This window comes from Mus pahari, chromosome 5 (genome assembly GCF_900095145.1).
Source record: "Mus pahari chromosome 5, PAHARI_EIJ_v1.1, whole genome shotgun sequence".
Lineage (NCBI taxonomy): Eukaryota > Metazoa > Chordata > Mammalia > Rodentia > Muridae > Mus > Mus pahari.
The window spans coordinates 151,871,841-151,887,534 of NC_034594.1; the positions used below are offsets into that span (position 1 = coordinate 151,871,841).

The 15,694-nt window shown below is 49.3% G+C and overlaps 1 protein-coding gene across 1 annotated transcript in view; it reads right to left on the reverse strand.

Annotated features, from left to right (window-relative positions):
- The window catches only part of LOC110321491 (kinesin-like protein KIF28P), a 48,966-nt gene that overhangs the window by 1,689 nt on the left and 31,583 nt on the right, over positions 1-15,694 (reverse strand). Inside the window, exons 10-22 of the mRNA XM_029538486.1 lie at positions 14,780-14,892; positions 14,488-14,578; positions 13,663-13,717; positions 11,973-12,096; positions 11,027-11,171; positions 8,903-9,021; positions 8,272-8,379; positions 5,549-5,823; positions 3,601-3,735; positions 2,433-2,599; positions 2,118-2,224; positions 1,746-1,893; positions 923-1,098 (exon numbers count right to left, since the gene is read on the reverse strand). Coding sequence (XP_029394346.1) covers positions 923-1,098; positions 1,746-1,893; positions 2,118-2,224; positions 2,433-2,599; positions 3,601-3,735; positions 5,549-5,823; positions 8,272-8,379; positions 8,903-9,021; positions 11,027-11,171; positions 11,973-12,096; positions 13,663-13,717; positions 14,488-14,578; positions 14,780-14,892 — 1,763 coding nt within the window. The remainder of the gene's footprint in view (positions 1-922; positions 1,099-1,745; positions 1,894-2,117; positions 2,225-2,432; positions 2,600-3,600; positions 3,736-5,548; positions 5,824-8,271; positions 8,380-8,902; positions 9,022-11,026; positions 11,172-11,972; positions 12,097-13,662; positions 13,718-14,487; positions 14,579-14,779; positions 14,893-15,694) is intronic.

The following is a 15,694-nucleotide window of genomic DNA, read 5'->3' on the forward strand; positions in this document are numbered from 1 at the left end:
TTTTTTTTTTTTTTTAACGTGGTTCTTGGGGTCAAAATCAGCTGAGTCACCTCCCCAGTCCCCAGTGCTTTTGCTTAGCATTGTTCATGGAACCCTTCATGGGGCGGTATTCGCCTTTTATTGTGAGGTATACAGACAGAAGGAGGCCCCAAAGGAACCCCCAGGTCTAGTTACCATGAAGGTATCTTCTTAAGCAGGGCCCTGCCTCAGCCCCCTGCTCTCTCTCATACGGTTGCTCTCCCAGAAGCAGCAGGCCAATTCTTTGTCTTTTCTGAGAAGCTCCGGTCCCTTTAATGAAAACCTAACAGTGGTGCCCTTGGAGGGTGGCTGTTGTGAGGGCTGGGTCATGCGTGTACAGTGCTCAGCGGGCACAGGCATGTGCTCCCAGTGCAAACCTCTGTTCTCTTTCCAATCCTTAGACTTTGCATTTTCTGCCTCCCTGGGCTGAGATGGCAGGGGTGGATTAGCCCGAATCTGTGGCTTTTCCTTGTTTGAAAAGGAAAGCTGTCCGTCATTACTCATGGAAGCCTGTGTCTGCCTAGCATTTCCGTGGTGAGGTCGAGACTGTCGTCCATCTGATTCCTGGTTGGCCAAGAGTTTGCTTTGGTTTGTTTTTCAAGACAGGGTTTCTCTGTGTAGCCCTGGCTGTCCTGGAACTCTCTCTGTAGACCAGGCTGACCTTGAACTCAGAGATCTGCCTGCCTCTGCCTTCTGAGTGCTGGGATTAAAGGCGTGAGCCACCACATCTCTGCCTTCTGAGTGCTGAGTGTGTGGCTGCCACCACGGCCCGCTAAGGACCCACAGTTCTTTTTAAAGAACTATTAATTTGCTCATCTGCTCACAAACCTCCCGTCACTGTGCTGTCAAACCTTTAGGTTAAATGGGATGTGGTTTGAGGGTCTGGGGGAGCCTGGCTACTCACGGGAGGTCTGCATTGCCTCAGTCTGAGGAGCTGTCCTCTGGCCATGCCCATGCCTCGATAGAACACCTTCAGAGCTCTGGCCAGCTGGGCATCGGAGCTGGCCTGCTGAGCACACACTTGCTTAGCCTCTCTAGCAGCTGTCCTTGTAGCTCCTTCTGGATTATCAAGCTTCTGGGCTGGGGCTTAAAAAAAAAAAGGTATTTTTCATCAGCATCCACATATTTCTGTACTTATTTATTTGGTTATTCAAGACAGGGTTTTTCTGTGTAGCTGTGGCTGTCCTGAAACTCACTCTATACACCAGGCTGGCCTTGAACTTGGAGATTGGCCTGCCTCTGCCTCCTGAGTGCCGAGATTATAGGTGTGTGGCACCACACCTGGCTTTGGTGACATTTTATATCTCCTCTTACCAGCATATCTCTTTGGACCTACTCAAAGATAGCTCAAGGCAAAAGAAAAGAAGTTCTAATTTGTTGTTGTTATTGTTTATGGACTAAAATATGCACTAACTCATTAAGATTTCCAACTCCATGGCTGCAGAGATGGGCAAGCAGTTAAGAGCACTGGCTGTTCTTCCAGAGAACCCAGGTTCAATTCCAAGTGCCCACATGACAACTCACAACTGTGTGTAACCCCAGTTCCAGGGGATCTATCTGATGCCTCTTCTGGCCTCTGTGGACACATATATACACTCAGGCGCACATATACATATACATATACATATGCTCAATCAATTTTTAAATTACTTCCTATTTTAGACAAATAGTACATCCTAAACACGGGCGTTGGGAATGTGGAGCACTCACACGGTACCGTCTCTCACCCTGTGGAGCAGAACCAGCGTTTTCCATTGAAGCCTTGAGAAACACGTTTTCGCCTCTGAGGGCCCTGTTAACATCTCTCAGCAGCTCCGTCTCCTGTTCTAACTTGAGCAGCTTCTGATAAAGTTCTGGCACCTGGTGTGACGTGATCTATGGAGGACATGCCAGCTCAGCCTGATGCGTAATTACCTACAGAGCCTCCCAGACTAGTGCTTCATAGTAGCTCGAGTAAACAAGGATGGAAATGGGGAGGTGGGGAGAGGTTTAAATCCCTCAGGGCACCCCAGAGAGGCACACAGAACACTGAAGGAATGTTCTCTAAGGGGCCGTCACCAGGATTGCTCAGTCCCCTGTGAGCTGCCATGTGTACACACCTGACTCACATCCTTCACACTGGAAAATGTCTTGGTGTCTACCATGATGTGGCCTTCACCCGTGAGCAGGACATCCAGCTGAGAGACTCCCAAGTGGGCACAGCCTTCTGCAGTGTGGGAGAGAGACCAACAAGGAAAAGAATCTCAGCTGCCCAGCTCCCAGTGAGCTGGGATGAACTAGGTTGAAGCCAGAGGCCTGGCAGAAGATGGCTCTTATCCACCGCTCCACAGGCCCGCCCGCCTCCCTCTTCTCCCTCTGCAGTGTTAGATCTGGTTGAACAGTACACAGCAGGACAGAATGAGTAAACCTGGTACCTTGGAGGCCCCACAAATCGACGATGAGGGCATTGGTCAGTAAGTAATTCAGAAACTCTCGAGATGCACCCAAGACTGCAAAGTGGACAGTCTCTTCAACTCTGGGATTCACACTTTTCCATACAGGTTTGGTATACAAAGTATTTGGAAGATCATAAATCTTGTACCTGAGAGAAGAATACAAAACAGGATTGAAAGCCAGAAGGGACATATCTGTGGAGAAAATAATCAGACGAGCCACGGAACTGCCGCCTAGTGGTTAGCTAAGAAGTTGCCCTGTAATTGATTCTTGTGGTTTCTGACTCCAACAGCTGTTACTCAGCGTGACTATCGCCACCATGAAGCTAGCGTAACAAGGGACAAAGGTTTTCATCAGTGTTTAGACTCTATTTGGATGCTCTAAGATGCTAAGTTTCACCAACCGGTGGCGGCACATGTCTTTAGCCCAGCACTCCGGAGGCAGAGGCAGGTGGATCGCTTCTGAGTTTGAGGCCAGTCTGGTCTACAGAGCAAGTTCCAGGACAGCCAAGGCTACACAGAGAAACCCTATCAAATAAATAAACAAATAAAGAAAGAACTAAGTTTCTGGGGCTGGAGAGATGGCTCAGTGGTTAAGAGCACCGACTGCTCTTCCGAAGGTCCAGAGTTCAAATCCCAGCAACCACATGGTGGCTCACAACCATCCGTAATGAGATCTGACGCCCTCTTCTGATGCATCTGAAGACAGCTACAGTGTACTTAGATATAATAACAAATAAATCTTTAAAAAACAAAACAAAACAAAACCAAGTTTCCTGGGAGGTGTTTGGGAATTTTTCACTTTCTAAAGCATCCCTTTATCTCTTGGTATTCATTGACTCTAATGAACTTAGCCCTATCTAGTTTACCTGTACATTTTATGTAAATAATACACTATAGATGGATATTTTTTGTGACAACTAAAATGCCTAACACTGTATGAGGCTCAGTAGCCATCCAAATAACCTGGAGGGTCTTGTGGTTTCTCTACTTGGTGGAGAAAATAGTCATTTTGCAGTTGAGCAAACAAAAAAACTTAGAACTTTATATTAAACCATTAAAAAAAAAAAAAAAAAAGAACCCAAGGTTTCCACCCACCAGGAGCCACACGGGTGGTACGCACAAGTTACATAAAGTGCAGACCCCATACCCCATCTGAATGCCCCGGCTTCCATCTTCCTTTAGCCACTTGACACCAAGGCACCGGACGATGTGAATCTGGAAGTCAATCCTCTTGCCCAACAGCTCCAGAGGGTCAATAACCATGTCTTCCTCACCATGTGCCCTACAGATGAGAGCTGAAAGTCAGTCTCCAGATTAGGCGGGGCCCAGGCTAGTTAGCACTCAAATGTCACAGGTGTGAAAGCGTCCTAAGGAGATAGATTGCCCCGAAGGAGAAGTGGGCAGTAACGTCCACTTGTACAATCCAGTCACTGAACAGCTGGTTCTGCATTGTGCTTCTGGGGAAGATATCTCCAAGAGCTCACAGCCCAGAGAAGAGTACAGACATCTTCATGCAGTGAATGTGTGCGGTGAAAGCTGGGGTTGGTCCCACTGGGGAGGAGGAAAAGCCAGCTGCCTTCACAGATGGTGCAGCCTAAGTTGTCATCTTCATAGTCCAGAGTTAACACCAGCCCTCTAGCCTCACAAACCGATTTGGACAGCTTTCTAACTGGAGACCTCTCTCATGCCAGCCATGTCCCTAAGATCTGAAACTTACACACAGGAATGTTGATCACTTTCAATGTGACTATTGGGCAGCAGAGGCAGCAAAGGTAACCGAGTGACCAACCAATGGCCTGAAGTCCCCACAGACAGCCAATGGCCTGAAGTCCCCACAGACAGAGCTTGGTCAGCTTGGCCTTTTAGACCCAGAACTTGGAGGCTCCCCTCCTCCTTTCTCAAGCAGGTTTCTTCTTCATCAAGACAAGAAACGGCACACTGGATATTTGTTCCAAGACCTGTCAACCTCTGCGCTTAGGATTGCTAAAACTTATATATAAATATCCTATGGCCTAAAACAAGAATAAATAAAACTGGTGTTCAGAGACAGGAATCCAGACACCTAACCCTAACCCTAACCTCAAGCCAAAGAGCAAAGTTCAGGCCTCTCCCAAAAGTGGAGGTAGGTGAGCAGAAACTGGCTTTGTCCTTCTGGCTCTGATCCTGCCTCTGATGTGTCAAGCATCCTGTGGACTGGGTGCCAGGAGCAAGGAATGACCTCCTCATTCTTTTGGTTCCCCAGGGCAGTGCTGGGCTGCCCCAAATGTTGGGCATTTGACAAGAATCAGGCTCAGCAAGACCAAATCATGAATGAACTCTGTACAGGTGGTTCTGAAGCTAACATACTGTTCCCCAATTGGCTCTTGATCTATCAGTAAAGAAGCCATGGGCCAATTGCTGGGCAGAAGGAATAGGTGGGACTTCTGGGTCCCTGCAGGAAAAGATAGAAAAGGGAATGTGTGTGTGTGTGTGTGTGTGAGAGAGAGAGAGAGAGACAGAGAGACAGAGAGACAGAGAGACAGAGACAGAGACAGAGACAGAGAGACAGAGAGAGAGACAGAGACAGAGAGACAGAGACAGAGAGACAGAGAGACAGAGACAGAGAGAGATTTCTCCATGCTTCAGAGAGAGAGAAAAGCTAAGCAGCCATGTGAGATCTCGAGCAGAGTGGCCATATGCCACTTCTACAGGTGGGAGGTTGGGGATGTTTAGCAGGGACTCGATGTAACTGAGCAACTAAATTTGAGGGCAGGTGGTGAATTGCTGAGCTAAGTATATTGATAAGGGTATGCTTGTCCAGGCAGAAGATAAGTAGCACCCAGCAGTTGTGCCAAAAAGGCAAGTTGAAACTGAGCAATAGGTGTGTCTGTGTTTTTTATTTGTGGATTCAAGGAAAGCTGGGTGGGGTTTGGTATCGAGCCGGGTCCCAGAGCTTAAGCAGGGTGGCAAAAGCTGCATGCAACAGAACACATTCACTTGTCTCACCAGTAACCACTTCAGGGGCCAAATTGACCTCCCTCCCCTTCATGAGAACTGTCTGGGAAGGGAGGAGACTCACCATCCTTCTGGGGAGCAGGGGGTGATTGGAGACTCACCGTCCTTCTGGGGAGCAGGGGGTGATTCGAATGTGCAGCACTGCCTCCTCTAGCCCATCACAGTTCAGAAACTCCACCTGCTCCTCCAGCATCATGCAGTGAGCCAGGGACTGCAGCCAGACATGTGCTGAGCCCAAGTGAACAACCTCCAGGGGATCCCAGAAAGGGTCATCTTCCTGAGCCACATGGCTGTCTCTGCTCTCTAGAAAACGCTGGTAAAGTTCCTCCATCAGGAATTTCCTATTGATGAACTTGGCTTTTGACCAAATCCATACCTGAGGATGCAAAGGGAGGTCACCCAGTGTCTAAGTTACTCTTTTTATTTCTGTGAAGAGACATCATGACCAAGGCAACTTATTTGTTTCTTAAAGGATTATTTATTTACTTTCTGTATGTGAGTACACTGTTGCTGCCTTCAGACATACCAGAAGAGGACCTCAGATTCCATTACAAATGATTGTGAGCCACCATGTGGTTGCTGGGAATTAAACTCAGGAGCTCTGGAAGAACAGTCAATGCTCTTAACTGCTAAGCCATCTCTCCAGCCCCCCAAACAGCTTTTTGAGGCCCTTCTAGAACACCAAATTTAGGGTGCTGGATGTAGAGCCAGAGAGCTACTATGTGGCTGACTGAAGATAGAGAGGCACAAGCCAAGGCGTGTTGGTGGGGGCTAGAAGTTGGAAAGAGCAGGGAAATAGATTTAACCACAAGTTTTCCTTGGAACAAAATGGCTCAGCAAGACCTGTGTTGGACTAACAGCTGACAGAGAGCTACGGTCATAGGGTCAGTTATTGCACAACAGAGATTGCTACAGACAGACAATAAATACAGCACAATTAGTCTCCAGAGCAGCAAGAAGTGGCTCCACAGCAGGTGCCAGCCTCACGGTTCCTTGCCTTCCGTCTTCCTTGCAGCTACGCACACGCACACGCACACGCACACATGCATGCACACACACACACACACTCCTCCAATGAGCAAAGAGTCTGAGACAAGAATTGCAATACAGGGCCTCTGAGAACACTGGCTATGGGGAGAACCTTAAACTGCAATAGAAGGGAATTCAGTCGGAAGTTTTCTTGACTGAAAAAAAAAAAAACGTGCCATCAGAAATGGTATCAAAGAAACCCAACAACTCTTGCTGGCAGCTAGAATGAAAACAAAAGCCAAAGGAGGAGGCATTGTCTCCATGAATGCTACCTTCAAAGGGACAGTTGCAGGATAAACAGATTTTTCTGTCTTTTTTGGCCTCCAGGTGTGTGTAGAAACACCATATAAAGATGTGCTCTTGTCTCATGGGCACATGGGCACCATTACTATCTGTGTAAACTTCCAGGCTTTTCTTTTCTTTTTCTTTTCTTTTCTTTTCTATTCTTTTCTTTTCTTTTCTCTCTCTCCCTCCCTCTTTCTTTCTTTCCTCTTTCTTTCTTTCTTTCTTTCTTTCTTTCTTTCTTTCTTTCTTTCTTTCTTTCTTTCTTTCTTTCATGAGATAAGGTCTCTCTCTGTATTCCTGTCCATCCTGGACATCACTATGTAGACCAGGCTAGCCTCAAACTCATAGATACACCTGTCTCTGCCTCTGCCCCTGGCCCTGCCTCCTGAGAGCTGGGACTAAAGGTGTTTACCACCACTACCCACCCATCCTTGGCTTGATACTAAGGCTTGTGAGTCATGTTAAATGTGAACAGAGGGTCTTCAGTGGGTGTCTGTCATAGTTAACATTGGTTATAAACTGGACAAGATCTAGAGTCACCTAGGAGACAAGTGATTACCATGCCTCTGGGGGTTTATCTAGATTAGACTAGCCTCTGGCAAGGCCAGTGAGGGATTGATTATCTAGGTTGATTGAGGTGGGGAGACACACCCTGAATAGCAGTGGCAGCACTATTCCCCAGGCTGAGTTCCTGTACTGCAGGAAAAAGAAAGCCAGCTGAACAGAGAAGTGCTCATCTCATCTGCTTCCTGATGTAGGCGGAGTGTGACCAGCTGACGGAAGCCTCTGTCACATGACTTCCCTCCGTGATAGACTCCACTCTCAAACTGTGAGCAAAACCAACCCTTCCCCCAAGTTCCCTTTGTACTTTGAGAGCATCATTAGTAGCTAAAGCAGTCAGTAGTAGCAGCAGCTGCTTTAGTGTCCACTTGACAGTTATCAGGGAGGAGGGGACTTCAGTTGAAGAAATGCCTCTATAAGAGCAGGCTGTAGGCAAGTCTGAAGAGCATTGTCTTAATTAGTGTTGATGGGGGAGGACCAAGCCCATGGCTGGCGGTACCACCATGGGCTGGTGATCCTGGGTTCTATAAGAAAGCAGGCTGAGCCAGCCATGAGGAGGAACAAGCCAGTGAGCAGAACTTGTCTGTGACACCCCCCCCTCAGTTCCTGTCCTTCGTGGGTTCCTGCCCTCAATGCTTTCAATTGTAAATAGTTACGTAGGAGTAGGAGTGAGATAGACCCTTTCCTCACTGAGTTGCCTTTGGCTGTGAGATCTCACCAAAGCAACATCAACCCTGACTAAGAGACAATGTCACCAGATCCCAAGAACTGGTGACATAAGAGAAAGACAAGAAAACACGACAGAGTCCCCAGACTTGACCCTACTCAGAGAACATCTGGTTTCTCATCTAGGTTTCCTGGATGCAACTGGCAAAAATCCCCTGTGTACTGTGGAAGCCTTCTGAGAAGGCCCGTGTCTGTCCACTGATGGGGGCAGGGGGTGTCTTACCTCGTGAGTTCCTTGTTTGGTCACCTTCACTATGACCTCTTTCTGGAGGTCATAGCCCCTGGAATCTGATGATGCTAAATTCTTCACCTTCAATTCCATTGTAAACCCCTGGTAAAGAAACATTTCACTAAACAACCCCGTACTCCATATTGCTTTTGCGGCTGCTTCTCCATTCTTCCCAGCCCCAGGCTTTGTAAGAGAACAAGGCCTGGACCATCTTGTTCCTTGGAGTTCCTGCCAAGCTGGATGTCAGAGGACCGGACTTTCTCAATGCTATATTGAAAATATGATTGTACTTCCTAAGTTGATTAATTCCCTCTCAGGGCTCCTGCTGACTGGGATCCCGTGTTTCGGGAGCTAACCTGGTCCCCTCTGAGGCATGTGAGCTATTGAGGTGCTGGTGAGATGTTGGGGGACTAATTATGGTCAGTAAGTGGTCATCAGATGCTAGTGGCTCTGATAAGTAGGGCAGACGTTCAGGCTGGCTGGAAAGGCCTGAGGGTCAAACTAGCTCCATCACTAGCTCCAGGCAGCCGTGGGAGAGCCTCATCCTTCCCTAGACCTCAAGCGCCTTTCAGGACCTGTCTTTATGTCCCTGTCTTTGTGACATCGTCAGGGTGTAAAAGGTTACCTTCTTCAACTCTTCACTCATCTGATTTGCTTCCACAACCAGCGGCATGAGTTTGACGTAGTCCTGGAACACAGCTAAGATGCTGGGGTCGGCTTGGTCATCTCCAGAGTTGGTACACCCTAGTGATAGTCGGGGAGGAAGTGAGTCTGTCTCTTGTTCTATACTTTTCAGCCGTCAATAAATTCACACACTCAGCTGTTCATTCATTTTGGTATGATTTTTGTTGTTGCTGAGTTTTTTGGCTTTTCAAGACAGGGATTCTCTGTGTAGCCCTGGCTGTCCTGGAACTCACTGTGTAGGCCAAGCTGGCCATGAACTTACAGAGATCCTCCTGCCTCTGTGCCATCACTTCCCAGCTTCCACTGTTCGTTTATACAGCTACTCATCATAGCCTTGAAATATTGGCTATTCTCATTCTTGATCTCAAGGCCTTTAAGCTAGCATAGTTCTATACTGTCCAAGAAAAAGGGTTAGATGAAGCAGAAGCCAGTGGGCCAGAGGAGGGGCTAGGGTTTTGTGCTGAATCCTCCAAGGCACAGCAAGCAACTTGTTCTTTACTTCAGTTGTGTCTGGGTGCCATGGAGGAATGGTTATAGCAACGATGGGAGGCCCTAACTCCAGACTCAGATGAGCACCGCCTTGTGTCAGGACCTGTCTGCTCTGTAGAGACGCCCTGCCTGTGGTCACATGGTACCAATGCCTCCAAACTTCCCAGCTGGCTGCCTCAAGAACCCAACATCATCACTGAGACAGGAGTGCATCAGCCCAGAGAGTGGTGTTAGATGACCTTCTTGTCACCACTATTTGTATGCTGGGAAGGCATTCTGCACAGTCAGTTATAAAGAACAAAACAAGAAGGTGGGTTATCTTGCTTATGATTGTGTGTGTGTGTGTGTGTGTGTGTGCGCGCGCGCGCACATGTACAAGCTGAGACCAAAGGAAGATGTCAAGTGTCCTCCTCTCCTGCTTTCTGCATTATCCCCTTGAGGCAGCATCTCTCCACGAACCTAGACATGCAGCCACCAAGCCCCAGCCACCTCCTTGTCTCTGTCCCTTGGATGGATGGTGGTATAAACCCACATGCTCTCAGCTACGAAGCTTTCTTAAGCACGAGGCTGTCTCACTAAACCTGGTCTTGGATTTGTATCAAGCACTCCAGCGGAACGTGGGCATGGTGCCACACATCTGTAATCCCAATCCCGCAGGCTGAGACAGGTTAACGCACTGATGCCAGCTTGGGTTACTTGGTGAGTCTTGGGCTAGCTTCGGCTGCCTAGTGAGATCTGAAACTCCACAACAAAGCTAGGTATGGTGGCTGATACCTGTAATCTCAGTGCCCCAGTGCTCCTCACTTGAGGCTTAATTAAGGCAAACAGGGTACACGTGCCTCCCCCTGAGAAGCCACCATATCACAAAGAGCTCAGTAGGGTCCAGCCAATCCTGTGCACATGACTGCGCTGGGGGGGGGAGGGATGGGGAGGAGCCTCCACCAGTGGAGTGAAGGGAGGTGAATGGGCAGAGGTGGAGCCTCTAATACACTCACCTTTGAAGAATCCTGGATAGTAAAGGGGTAGAGGGTGGGCTGAGGGGCATGGGAGTATCTTCCACTCAGAAACTTAAGAACTGCAACTTCTTACAGACCAAGGCCTAGACCTTGCCCATCACCATCTTTCCAGGCCAGAGCAGGCTCTCAATGCACACCGTCCGTCCCCTGTTGGCTGAAGGCCTTCATCTAACAAACTGATTTCACCTGAGCTTCTTGCCTCCACTTGATGTAGGAAACAGTAAAACCTTGCCCCCACACCAAGGTTCATCGCCTTGGGCTACAATCACCCTCATCCCTAAGGGCAGGTTTAATGAGCTAAACACACCTGTGATGTGTATTCAGTTCCCTATTTCTATGAAGACCATATTTGGGGGCTGGGGATGTAGCTCAGTGGTAGGGCACTTGTCTAGCAAGCAAGAACACAAAGCCTTGGGTTCTATCCCCAGCATGCACTGAGAGAGAGAGACAGAGACCAAGCTCACATTTTAACTTTCTGCATACTGTACTCTGACACTATGAAAGCAATTGCTATTGTGTTTGCACAGGCCGATGCCTGAAGGCAGGTCCAGAGCACTTACCAAGTGTGGCCACACTCACGCCCTCGGCTGCTGCCCGCTCCATCTGGAAAAAGTCATAGTCGAATCTGCTCAGGTCTTCAGCGCCTCGCTCGGAGGGAAACCCGACGTAGAGGAAGGCACTGTTGGATCCCAGGATGATGCGGTCCTGGGAGAGAGAGCTTAGGGAGCAAAGGCCTGGCCTGCTCCAGGGCCCAAGTTTCTACTCCAGCCACAGAGATCTGAGAACTCTCTCCCCTCCATGACCACCCAGGCTCAGCCCTCTTCCAGGAGTGGTCAGAAGAAAAACACAGGGGTTCTGTGGAGTGCCCCCCCCCCCGGTCTGACTCGGATTAGGGTTTCAGAAGTCCTCAGAGAGGGCAAAAGATTTAAGAGCAGATATTATGTGGGGGGCTTTTTGGTAAGGTAGACCACACTGCTGCTGGTCTGCTAAAGGGAAGCCCTTGGGATGGGGGCATGTGCTGGACAGTGAAGCTAGGGAGGGCACACCCTGTGATGCTAAAAGGAGGCTGTGGTCTCAGTGGAGGGAAAGGGCTTCGGTAGCCACTGTGGTGGTGGGAACTCCGTGGAGAGTGGCAGAATGAATAGGGACAAAGAGGGACTGTCGTAAGTAGACACTCCGCTGCTCCCAAGATCAGGTTCTCCTAAGTCTCAGATATCATAAAATGTGAGCACTGGGCAGGATCTTGGAGAGCATCCATTTCCATCTTCCTTCAATTATAGGTGATGTTCAGAGAACTCAAGTAATGCTCCCGAGACTCAACAGGTAGGGAACAGGTCTCTCACCTCAGCCTTTGCAGTCTGGCAGAGATGGGAAGCCCCAGGCCCAGGCCAGCCCCTCTCTCTGTGACAGGAGACATTTCACAAGAGAGCCACCCCCTGGGGCCCCCCACCCCCACCATTTTGAGGGTATCACTGAGGCACTGCTGTGACTGGGCCAGGAACCTACCAAATGCTGCAGCTTTGTCCTGCTGGTGACAGGTACCCCATTAACAATGACTTTGCACTTGCTGTATGGTGCAACTGTCACTTTACCATCCAAATTCACGAAGGAAGCATGTTTATCTGAAATTCTAAAACAGGAGTTGATGCAGTCACCCGGTAGATTATGTGGCTGGTTGGGTTGCAGAATGAGATCCACAGCTGTGGTCAGTGGGGGAGCTCCTGCTGCCCTTCCCCCAACACCACACAGTGCTATTGGAGGCTGCAGGGCCCAACCATGGGGGGGGGGGTTCGGGGAGCTGGCAGACAGTGAGGATGCTATTCTAGTCATGGAATGAACCCCAGCTGAAGACCTACAGCTGCCAGGAACCTCCAGACAAAGACCAAAAGACAATGGAGAAAAGAAAACATTTCAACAGCCAAGCCCCGGTGCCCATCAACAGATGATAAACATGGTGTATGCACACCAGGGGAAATCATTTGGCCAGGAAGATCCCCCTGAGGTCAGCAACGTGAGTGCAACTGGAGGCCATTATGAAACCAACCAGGTCCACATCCAGAAAGACAAGTAGTCCATTCTCTGGGCTGGAGCGAGCAGAGGTCCTGAGTTCAATTCCCAGCAACCATCTGTACAGCTACAGTATACTCATATACATAAAATAAATAAATAAATCTTTTTTTAAAAAAAACAAAGGTACATAACTATGGGGTCAATTAAAACAGATATACAGATATATGTCTTTTTTTTTTTTTTTTTTTGGTTTTTTTTTCGAGACAGGGTTTCTCTGTATAGCCCTGGCTGTCCTAGAACTCACTTTGTAGACCAGGCTGGCCTCAAACTCAGAAATCCGCCTGCCTCTGCCTCCTGAGTGCTGGGATTAAAGGCATGCGCCACCACGCCCTGCTTTTAAGATTTATTTATTTATTTATTTATTATATGGAAGTACACTGTAGCTGTCTTCAGACAGCTCCAGAAGAAGGAATCAGATCTTGTTACAGATGGTTGTGAGCCACCATGTGGCTGCTGGGATTTGAACTTAGGAGCTTCGGAAGAGTAGTCGGGGTGCTCTTACCCGCTGAGCCATCTCACCAGCCATATGTCTTTAAATTAATTTTTAAAGGTGCTTCAGTGAGGGCTTCAAACACAGACACCTGAGGATACAGCCACCCAGAGGTACAGTCCTGAGAGACCCTCCACAGTGTGCATGTTCTTTCCTCTCCCCTTGGTTCTAGCCTGGTCACCTTGCTTCTGCTGTGGAGTTCTGTCTTACAGGCTCTAACCATTGACGTCCCTTTTCTCCCAAAATGAGCATAAGGACACAGGAAGCATGCACCACGCTGCACTTCTGGGAGCACTCTCGTGAGCACTGGAGGGGATGCTGAGGGAGGCCTGGGAACTTTAAATATTGCCCATCCAACTGGACTTAAGTCTGCCTTACCCATGACCAGGTATCTTTCCAGAATCTTCTCCAGCCATGCACGTTGGCACAAACCTGACAATCTAGCACTCAGGGGAGGAGGCAGGGGGATTTTGTATTTGAAGCCAACCTGAACTACGTAGTATGATCCTGTCTACAAAAAAGCTGAAACCAAACAGGATGCCCAGGCAGAGAAGTCCTGGATGCCCAGGCAGAGAAGTCCTGGATGCCCAGGCAGAGAAGCCCTGGTCTAGTTCGGGACTCGGGTGCTGTCCTTACCCCAGGCCTTGAAGGCAGATGGCGTTTGAGGCAGCCCGACCAACATCGCAGGAGCCTGGAAAGAGTCAGGACGGTTTATCTTTTTAAAAATGTCATCCTTTGGCCTTGAGAAGGTAATACCCCTGATAGTTTGAAAGTGGCATTTCTTTCCTCAGTAATTGCAGACAAAGAATCTATTTTCCTCGTTGGTGCTGTCAATCATAACAGCACCCAGATATGATGCTGCTTTATGTATAATTATTTTACTTTCTGCTTCCCCCGGCCCTTGGGATTACCAACTTGGTGACAGTGCCACCTTCTTCATGGGCCTTAGTTCCCAGTGACCCACTAAGGCTGGGTCTGGCTGTCCTCCAGACACCCGTCTTAGACACGCATGGCGGCCGGGAGGAGAGTACAGCCGTCAGCCCAGCTCTGGGCTCTGCATTCCAACCCATTCAGTAGCACACATAATGGAGAGCCATTCCAAAGGCTGCCACCTCCTCGGGAACCTTTAGACAAAAACCGCGACGTGACCGCATTTGGGTGATGGGCTAATAACACACACTGAGATAAGGAATTCCAAACTATGCTACGCCCTGAATGCGCTTAGTTATACTCCGTGGACTGAGAGAGACAACCGAGAACTGTGGGGTGATGTCGCTGCTCTGAGGCACCTGGCATGGTGAAATGCATGCACAGAAGGAAGAGCGGTGGTCGTCCAGGGCTCAGGGAGGAGAGAGGGAAGGAGGTGGCTTTTAATGGGTAAAGAGTTCTGGCCTGACGCAATGATGGGGAAGCGGGGGGGGGGGGGAAATGGAAGAGTAAGGGGGCAGCAGAATCAAGTACCATTGTGAATGAAGAACTTGAGGACCCCTGTGAGCTGTGGGTCTTCATTGACATTGAGGAGGTGCGGGAGAATCCTTACCATCTGCTGTTCCTAGGAAGACAGAGAGAAGTCTGTCCCAGGAGCCTCGGGAGGCCTTCACTTCCTTTGGTCCACCACCAGCCTTCTTCTCTTGCCCCGCCCTCCTTTACTTCTGCCTTACCTCTTTCCTTCAGGCTCCTGGCATCCTCCCCTGGCTCCCCATTCCCTGCCAGAGCCCCGGGAGACGGACCACAGCAATAGTGTGAGTCTTACCTGTGTGAGTGCCTCATACTGCTCCTCCCACTCCCTCCGTGCCTGCTCCAGCAGCTGGGCCCAGGTCCCCCGAGACCCCAGCTGCTGTTCTGCCCAGAAACAGGCTGGGTGCTCTAGAGAGAAGGAGGGACTTGAAGCAACAGGCCATCATCAAAGGTGAGATGTAAAGGAGACAGGGGAGAGAGAAAAGCGAGCTGCTTCTGTGTGATTCTTCAGGAAGACTTATCTGTCTGGTCGGGGGGGGGGGGTAACTGGGGCATGAAGAGAGCATGGGGAGGAGTTCGTGGGGAGCATGGAGCTCAGACCTCCCTCTTTCTCCTTTTCATGTGTGCAGGCCCGTGACCATCTATCCGCACAAGGACTTCCCATCCAGCCAGAGGTTCAGAAAGGATAGATTCGCCTTCCACCATTTTTCATGTTTCATGTCAGGGTTTGTAAATAGTGGGAATTCGATGCCACCCACAGGTCAACACCCAGCAGAGCCTTGTGCCCAGCAGGGCCAGGTGTGGGCCACTGTCTGCATCTCCTCTAACCCAGGCAGCGCTTTGTTGTAGTGGATGCCTGAGGTCAGCCAGTTGGCATGGGAAGCCTGGAAGTGTGTCCTCATGGGTGCACCTACTCATGGGTGGGGTTAGCCCAAAGCTTTGTTTCTTGTAACAAAGGAGACATTTGAGGGGGCCGTGGTGGCACACGCCTTTAATCCTAGCACTTGGGAAGGCAGAGGCAGGCGGATTTCTGAGTTCGAGGCCAGCCTGCTCTACAGAGTGAGTTCCAGGATAGCCAGGGCTATACAGAGAAACCCTGTCTCAAAACAAACAAACAAACAAACAAAGGAGACATTACACTGATCTCTAAGCTGGGATTTCTCAAGGTTGAGTCACTTTGGTTTTTGTTTGCTTGTTTTTGTTTTTGTTT